The sequence below is a fragment of the Cydia fagiglandana genome, chromosome 6 (genome assembly GCF_963556715.1).
Source record: "Cydia fagiglandana chromosome 6, ilCydFagi1.1, whole genome shotgun sequence".
Taxonomy (NCBI): Eukaryota; Metazoa; Arthropoda; class Insecta; order Lepidoptera; family Tortricidae; genus Cydia; species Cydia fagiglandana.
In genome coordinates, this window is record NC_085937.1 from 13,139,262 (window position 1) to 13,148,358 (window position 9,097).

The 9,097-nt window shown below is 39.0% G+C and overlaps 2 protein-coding genes across 2 annotated transcripts; one reads left to right on the top strand and one right to left on the bottom strand.

Annotated features, from left to right (window-relative positions):
* The first annotated feature begins 30 nt into the window (after window positions 1-30).
* Window positions 31-6,069, top strand: LOC134665266 (BTB/POZ domain-containing adapter for CUL3-mediated RhoA degradation protein 3). The gene is made up of 3 exons (XM_063522168.1): window positions 31-476; window positions 1,336-1,595; window positions 3,499-6,069. Exons 1-3 carry the CDS (start codon window positions 311-313, stop codon window positions 3,949-3,951), a joined length of 879 nt encoding a protein of 292 aa, XP_063378238.1. The 5' UTR covers window positions 31-310; the 3' UTR covers window positions 3,952-6,069.
* Window positions 6,070-6,464: 395 nt separating this feature from the next.
* On the bottom strand, window positions 6,465-8,244 carry LOC134665267 (INO80 complex subunit B). Its single transcript, XM_063522169.1, has 3 exons — window positions 8,080-8,244; window positions 7,650-8,005; window positions 6,465-7,013 (listed from the first exon to the last, which is right to left on the bottom strand). Exons 1-3 carry the CDS (start codon window positions 8,129-8,131, stop codon window positions 6,471-6,473), a joined length of 951 nt encoding a protein of 316 aa, XP_063378239.1. The 5' UTR covers window positions 8,132-8,244; the 3' UTR covers window positions 6,465-6,470.
* Between the last annotated feature and the right edge of the window lie 853 nt (window positions 8,245-9,097).

A 9,097-nucleotide genomic window follows, 5' to 3' on the forward strand; every position in this document is an offset into this window, starting at 1 on the left:
AACAATAGACAAGATAAACCACTTAAATGTCAAAGTGATAGCATAGATTTTATGTACACCTATAAATTTATTAAATATTAATTTCAAATAAGTCTGTAAACTGCGCTTCATTTTACCAAATAGATACCTAAATAGCCTTTTTATTGTAATACAGTTAAAATATTGTTAGTGCTATTATGACCGCGTAGATGCGTATTTCAACAAGTACTTAGGAGTTCAGGACAACTCCTAAAATTGCTCGGCATTTTGCGACCTGAAGATTTGAAATCGTTTCGCTTTGTCTCCGCTGGATACTGACCCGACGGCAAATATGTCGGGTGACCACAAAACCTTGATAAAAGGGAGCCCATCCCAATATGTGAAGCTAAATGTGGGCGGGACGTTATTTTATACCACCATCGGAACCCTGACGAAGAGTGATAACATGCTCAGAACTATGTTCAGTGGCAGGATGGAAGTGCTTACTGACTCGGAGGGTAAGTAAAACTATTGTATTAGCAAAAAACTCAATTTAATAATCAAATAAACTGACTGTAACTATTATAAAGATTAGGCTGTAAATGGCCTATATTAGTCATAGTGTGAGATGCCTAATATAATTGTGAGAAATTGCCTATTTATGTTAGTTATGTCATTACAAAAATTGGATTGTTATATTAGCTCTACCTTTTGATGTCAGGTTATCTGCTTATTTGGAAAAAGAATTCAATTTTTCATTTCATCCATATATACTACTACTACACTGCATATATAGTACTAGTAAACTGTTTAGCATTGCTTTTTGTATGCATTGTAGGATTAAAGCAGAAAGTGTATAATTTGCTGAAATTAAATATTTAACTTTTTCATTCCGCTAGATGGTTCTCTGTTTGTAGGCACATTATCTGAAAATTATTGGTTCAAGACATGTATGAATGACTAGGCCACTAGCACTTCTAATAAGGGTTTTCTGTTTGTAGTGGAAAGCGCCTACAAACAGAGAACCCACCTAACGGGTCACTGACATGTTTTAGAAGACCTTACCTAGCAAAGCTACTGTCAGAATGCATTGTTGGTTTTTAGAAGTAACAACTTGACGAAAACAACATAACTAGCAAAAAGTGATTTCTGAAGTGTATAACCACAAAAAAGGTTATATTTATTTAATTCTAAGAACCTAAAACAATTTTAGTGCCAGAACAAAAATTACTATTCATTTTAGTTTTTGTTGAAATAAATGCCAATCCAATATGTTGATCCATTGAAGACTGAGCACATATCAGCTTTAAGCTGCCTGTGCATTCATATATAATAATAATATGAATTAAAATTAACCTTTAACACTTTATTCTGTAGGCTGGATATTGATTGACCGCTGCGGGAAGCATTTCGGTACCATACTGAATTACCTGCGCGACGGCACGGTGGCACTGCCAGACAGCTACAGGGAGATCATGGAGTTGCTGGCTGAAGCCAAGTACTTCCTCATTGAAGAGCTGACCGAGTCCTGCCAGCAAGCATTGCAGAAGAAAGAAAGGGAGGCTGAACCTATATGCAGAGTGCCCCTCATCACATCCCATAAGGAGGAGCAGCTTCTTATCATGTCTACTTCTAAGGTAGGTAGAATCTGTAACATAACAGGCAAAAAGTCACTGCCATGGAATCAAAGCCAATCGAAGTTACAGACTCATTTTAAAACATGCTTAAATTAAGGTAGGTAATGTAGGTAATTCCTTCATAGGGACTATTCAGTCCACTTAGCGTTTTTCTCGAACAACGAACAAAATTGATAATTTCATTAATAAAGCAGCGATTGCTTTTAGTTTCAGCAATAAAATGGAATTTTTTTTTCCTACTATGTATATGCTCGTGGACGGAATAGTCGCTAGTAAATACGAATATAATTATTTTTATCTGATGTCTGATACAAATTTTCCTTGCTAAAAATTGTAGGTAACTTTGATTGTATGGGAGCGCTAGATTTAGGTTTGTGTGACTTTTAACCATTACTGACTGACTTTTAACCACCTAAACTAGAGTGACTGGAGTGAACACAGCAGACTGTCTTTGTTATTTTCGTTTCTTATTCTGACTACATAAGTGACCTAATATAAATTACTAGAGGGCGGAGTACCGGTGGCAAATTTCACACAAAAGGTATGGAGTCGTTTTTATAATTATTATTTTAGGTAAATGAATAATAAAATTATTCATTTACCTAATGTACTTAGTATGGTACCTACTCGTAAATTGGAAGTAAGTACTTAACATTTATTTTCATAAATCGATTTTAGGAACACCTAAATGTTATGTCGTAAATGTTTTGGGTTATTTTTCAATTTCTTTTAACAAAGTCACCATTCATCGATATAATATTTTTTACCATATGCAAAGGAATATGATTACAATGGAAAATTATAAACAAGTCCTTAAACATGCAACCATGACATCGGTAGATGTAGAGCGATCGTTTTCCACTCATAAATGGATCTTCAATAAATTAAAAAACCGATTCACTCCGAAAAACCAGGAACATGTGGCCATAGTCCAGTCATTTTATAACATGGATACGCACTTATGTGTAGATTGTGAGGAGGACCTCGAACACATAATTCCAGTCCTCAATTGTAATTGAATGGTCTTGAAAATAATATATCGTTTGGCAGGTATAACTTCTTAGTCTAGTATTTAGTACCTAATGATAATGTTTTGATAAGAAAACATATTATTTTGTATTATAGATATTAACAACATATTACATTATATTTGTATGCTCGTAAGATAATTTCTATAAGTTCCTAAAAATTATTATGCAAAATTAATCATTTATTCGTTATTTATTTAATCATAAGAATACTTAGGCGACTCCATACCTTTTGTGTGAAATTTGCCACCGGTACTCCGCCCTCTATAAATTACTCATACTGTTACTCATGAAATCAAATAAAGAAATGTGTAGCCAAATTGAGAATCAATTCTAGCCCCATAGGCCTATAATCAAACTTGTTGGAATGCACGAAGGTTGAGATTCGATAATCTTTGGGCGTCCACTGGCTGGCGCGGTTGCACGGAGCGGGTGAGCGGGTTAACGAAAAATTGTATGCAACGCTTAACTAGCGCGGAGTCGCGGACGCGTTTGACGAATTTTACCTACAACGGCACGCCAGCTCGGTCAGCTAGCGGAAGCCCTTAGGTGGTCAGTGTTATAATCTGTACATAAACAGGGTTTGACTTGCCCAAAGCATCGTGGCCGCGCGTACTTTATGGCTTCTCTACACGATGGGCCAACGACGGCCACTCCAAGGGACCCAGCCATGCGGTAGAATGAGATAGCAATATCACTTCCTCCCTCTAACGCATAAATGCGGTCTTGGAGTGGCCGGCGTTGGCCCATCGTGTAGAGGAGCCATTATCCATAGTCGAGGCACAGTCTTAAGAGCTGATTTCTTCGCGGCGCTCGTTCTGTGTGAATATGAAAATGTACCAATAAGCTAATATTGTTTCCTCTCGTTCTTCCAGCCTGTTGTGAAGCTACTAATAAATCGTCACAACAATAAGTACTCCTATACAAATACGTCGGACGATAACCTGCTGAAAAACATTGAACTGTTTGACAAACTCTCGCTACGCTTTAGTGGAAGAGTGCTCTTCATCAAAGATGTCATTGGCTCTAACGAAATATGCTGCTGGTCATTCTTCGGACACGGCAAGAAATGTGCCGAGGTGTGCTGCACATCCATCGTCTATGCAACTGACAAGAAGCACACAAAAGTAGAGTTCCCGGAGGCTAGAATTTATGAGGAATCTCTTGGCATTTTGTTGTATGAGAGCCGGAATGGGCCTGACCAGGACTTGATACAAGCGACGTCGTCGCGGGGCGCGGTCGGCGGCTTGTCGTGCACCAGCGACGAGGAGGAAGAGCGCTCCGGGCTCGCGCGACTCAGATCAAATAAGCAGAATAATCAATCTTAGCGGTTACAGTCGGGCTTGGCGCGCCTTCGTAGCTCTAAACGGACGAATGTCTGATACCAAGCCGGTTTCTTCTTGCCCTTTTGCTGGCTGCCGTGCTTTGGTCTTTAGGAAGTTGTAAGCTGCGCCCGTCCTACGGGCCCTTTCTACACCTTGTGAGCTCTCTTTGAGATGTGAATGCAGAAGGAATGAAAGCAAAAGAGGCAATTTTGTATTCCAAATAAACTGGCAATTATTTGATGGACAACTTTCTGTGTCTACATGTCTTTGTGTTTAGTGAATATAAAGTATAAAGAAATAGTATGTGTTATGAAGAAATAGTGCAAAATGTGACATAGACTATTATAATTATTGTAAAGTCCAAACAAAAGTAGTGTAATGAAATGTCCAGTATACGATTTTAAATAATTATAGTATGAACTTGTAACTATTGCTGGATGCTTTAGTGTGCATGTTTGTTGTATTGTAATGAAATATTTTCCATTTCAATGTAGGTGTTTTAAAGATGTATGTCTGTGTGATGTCTTATCTTATTATTTAACCCGGCAAAAAGGATGGGTGTACCGCTGTAAACTATTACCTGTAGATGGTTTAGACTGCTACATCCAACAGTTGTTAAAAGTCTGGCTTTCGGTTTTTGAATGCGCGAAGACACGCAAGTGTAAACGCGCCCTTATGCTAATAGACCCATTCCCATACTAGCGTCTTTTAAGCGTCGGCGTCAGTCAGCTATGAAAGATGGCGTCGTTGCGTAGTTGCGCCAACGTCGCGTTGAGGAGCAGTCATAGAGTTAACTAGACGCCGACGATCGGGAGACGCTAGTGTGCCGTCTTTAATAGTTGTCATCAAGTGTACAGTCAACCTCAGATACATTTGACCATACTTGTACATGCATGCATAGCATGAAATATGTTGTACAAGCACTGTTCTACATACCATAACAGTATAAATTATATGTTAAGCTTAATTGTCACTTACACAGCTCAAATGTATTGCCAAATGGATGTTTAGAAAATAAGGTCATATTCCTGTATTTACTTAGAAACAGCTCACAACTGCACCCAAATGTTTGTAAGACAGTTTATACAATCAAGACCAATAAAAACTGGTAGTTTAGTATAGAAATTCAGTGCAAATTTTTTTTATTACTTGTGTACTGCAAACTTGCCAGACAATATAGATAGTTGACATGATTAGATTCTATTCACACGAGTGTGACAGTGCCAGTGATTACTAATTCGTTGTAATATAACATTTGACAATGTTATATCATCCTAAGGCACAATGTTATGGAATAAATACCAACAATACATAGTCTAGTCGATTTATGTTTCATGTTCTAAAAAGATTTATTAAATAATTAATGTGTTAAGTCATTTTTAGAATGCACGCCCCTCCATAATACCTCTACATCCATAGTAATGTTTTGGACACACACAAACACTGATAATTTTGCGCTGTTTGTGTGCGTTGTGAGATGTGTCTATGTCTATAAAATTATACGTGGGTGTTTGGGCACAGATGCATGGTAGGGGCGCGCACTTTAAAACTGGTTTATCCCTAATTGATGTTTCATAGAAACAGTGTAGAATCCCTCACGAAAATGGCCAATTTGGTTTACAGCCCAATGGTGTGAAATATTAATCTGAAAATGAGTCCTCTGACTCAGATCTAGAATTAGAATTTTAAAGTGGGTTACACAATAAATCCATTCATAGAATCTGACTTTTTAGTCGAGAGGTCCCTTCTTTGGTCGGTTGTCAGTAAGGACATTATCGAATTAAGTATTCATGCCTATTGAATACTAAACGAGGAATAAAGTGTAGGAAATTTGCTTCGAATTTGTCACTGGATGGACCTTTGCTATGCGGTAGTTCTGGTTGTCAAAAGTTGATGCTTGAGAGGTCTAATACCACTAACCATGGCGCCATCTAGTTCAGCTGTAAAACACGGCACAATTCTATCAAAATAATGAAAGCTTTTATTCTGTAATTACCCACACTTGTATAATCTATTGTAATTCCATTGGTGTACGTAAATTGAAGTATTGTATAAAATCTGTTCTATTTAAAAACCTATTTAATTTTTATGAAGTAATTATATGCTCACTATTTAGCTGTCTTACAGTCTTTTATTTTTGTTCCTAGGTTAATGTTTTTATCCTCGTATAGATATAAGCCACGGATGGATTGTACGCCAATTTGGGGACAATCTTACACAGATCGACCTAGCCCCAAACCACAGTTTAAAAAGTAACAGTGGTCCGACGGTCTCTGACGTGTACCGAGCTATGTATGACAGCGATGTATGCAGCTCGGGTGCGCACGAACCACTCCTCGAACGACTGTATAGACTGCCCAAACTAATCAATCTGCAACTCGCGAAACTCGCCTGCCTCGCCCTAAAAGCCCGTGTCGCTCTAATAGTTGGAAACAGGTGATGTAAGAGGCAGAATTTTCCATCTAAAATGATTGAGGATGAGAAAAAACTTAAGTGAAAGTGAAACAGGTTAGGTAATTGTTTTAAATAGCTATAATGGTAAGATTTCTTTTATAACATTCCAAGCTGCATAATGGAACTCCAGTTTTAGAGCAATTATATTTCTTGATGTTCTCACACCCCTTGGCTCCACACCTGATAGGTTTAGGTGGCTCCCTTGGAGGCATCGCTTCAAGTGGAAAAGGTAAACCTGGCGGCAAAGACAATGAGATTTCTGTTGCATTATTTTTATACATTATCATGGGCTCTTTACTCTTAGCAGGCTTTCCTTTTTGTGAATTTTTTAGGTTTTTGGAGTCCTGTTTTTTAAGTAGGCGATCCATTGTTTTCTTTTTATCCTTTTCACGTTTTTCATCAGCTAGTTGCTTGCGCTTTTGGGATTTGATGGCTGCCTTTTGTATGGCCTCTGCGGTCATGACCTTCTCTTTGTAACCGGAGGGCAGTGCGAGCAGGACTTCACCTCCGGGACTGGTGTCTTTGTCTGTCCCCCGTTCATACATAGCTCTCTGTCTAGCGGTCATCATTTTTGGGTCTTTCGGTTTGATTTTCTTCAGTTCCTCATCAACCTGTATAACACAAAAGAATAGCAACTTTTAAATACACATTGAAAGTATATGTGTATGTGTTAGTAGAAGCAGTGCCATGCTATAATTGCCCAGAAAGACGAGTAAAAAAACCGGGCAAGTGCGAGTCGGACTCGCGCACGAAGGGTTCCGTACAATAATGCAAAAAAAAAACAAAAAAAGCAAAAAAAAAACGGTCACCCATCCAAGTACTGACCCCTCCCGACGTTGCTTAACTTTGGTCAAAAATCACGTTTGTTGTATGGGAGCCCCATTTAAATCTTTATTTTATTCTGTTTTTAGTATTTGTTGTTATAGCGGCAACAGAAATACATCATCTGTGAAAATTTCAACTCTCTAGCTATCACGGTTCGTGAGATACAGCCTGGTGACAGACGGACGGACGGACAGCGAAGTCTTAGTAATAGGGTCCCGTTTTACCCTTTGGGTACGGAACCCTAAAAATCAACTAATTGAGATCCTATTTCTTGTTTTTTTTTTGAAGAAACACAAGTAATGTGTCTGATATCTCTACAGGAACTGCTAGCAAAATACTTTAATAAAAAATGTATTTATCTACAATAAGCATAAATGTGTACATTTGTAAGTATGTATGTAAGTAACTATAAAGATTTTTACCTCTTCTAGTTTTCCAGATTTAATAGCGTCTAGCCATCGTTCCTCCTCACTCGATGTCCCGCTATCCCTGCCTTTTTTTTTCTTTTTAGGAACCACTTTAGGCGGAGTACTTGAAGATGAGCCTGGCATGGATTTCCTCGAGTCAGAAGACGACTTCATGGTTTGTGCTTTTAGCAAATCTGCAGCGGACGTTCCCGGAAGGTCTCTGCCGACCTTCATTTTAGACTTAAAAGACTTGTCCATAACATCTTCGTATGAGACGTCAATTGATGTATCGCTGTCGTAATCATTTTCAAGTTTTCTTTTCTTGTGCTTCTTATGCTTGTGCTTTTTATGCTTTTTCTGCGGTGGTGTATCTGAAAATATCGCCTTATTTATATGCTTTCAAACTAGGTACACGACAAATTATAGAAAACAAACAATGCTTTACCTATAACGATTTCATCTTCAGTAGTACTTTGTTCGCGTAGTCTACGTACCATGGTTAATATATTTTACTGCTATAATTATACAGCGACTCGAATAGAGCTCTTAATAAAATAAATACAAAGACAATAATATTGCGTCTCGAATCATTAAATCAAGACAAGCAGCAGCACTGTCAGCTGTCACTGTCAACATACTGTCAAGTGTCAAATAAAAATGTCAGTTCATTTATCTGCCAGTGTCGAGGTATATTCGAGTTAGTTTTTTAACTGCGAAGACGGGCGGACCGCGACTTTGATCCGGTCTAAAGCCCCCTCCAGACTATGCGCGTGAATCGCGGGCGAAGCCGCGAACGCGAGTGTGGAGTCGATTTTCGCAGACAGCGAAATCGACTCCACACTCGCGTTCGCGGCTTCGCACGCGATTCACGCGCATAGTCTGGAGGGGGCTTGAAGCCTATGGAAGGTGGTTCGCCGTACAGCTTGAAAAAAAGGTAGAAATTACAGCTTGTTATTTTCTGTTATTTTAACATATTTGTAGCGCTCGTCGACGCTTTTAAGGCCCCCTCCATTCTTGTTGCATGGCACATCGTCACTGATCACAGTGTTAAGGCCTCTGTACATATTGGGCAAACCCAGGCCGCGGACGCCGCCATGCGGTAGAATGAGATAGCAATATCACTTGCTCCCTCTAACGCATAAATGCGTCCCCCAGACTGGCCCACGCTGGCCCAATATGTACTTACAGGCCTTTACGAAACGCGAAAATCTAAATTTATTTATCTGCCCCTTAATCGCTCGAATATCCAACAGCGATATTCTGGAGAGGCTGATAACGATATTCGTATTTCGCGGTAGGCACTTTGGGCTGGCTGGACTCCGAATCAGCGTCTGAGGATGCAACCGGGATAAACGGTATGATGGGATAGCCAGCATCAAGATATACATATAATAATTGCGCTAGTTTGAAAATCTAACGCACCTACCCTATTTATTAGCAGTCATCACGACGAGGTAAGTTTC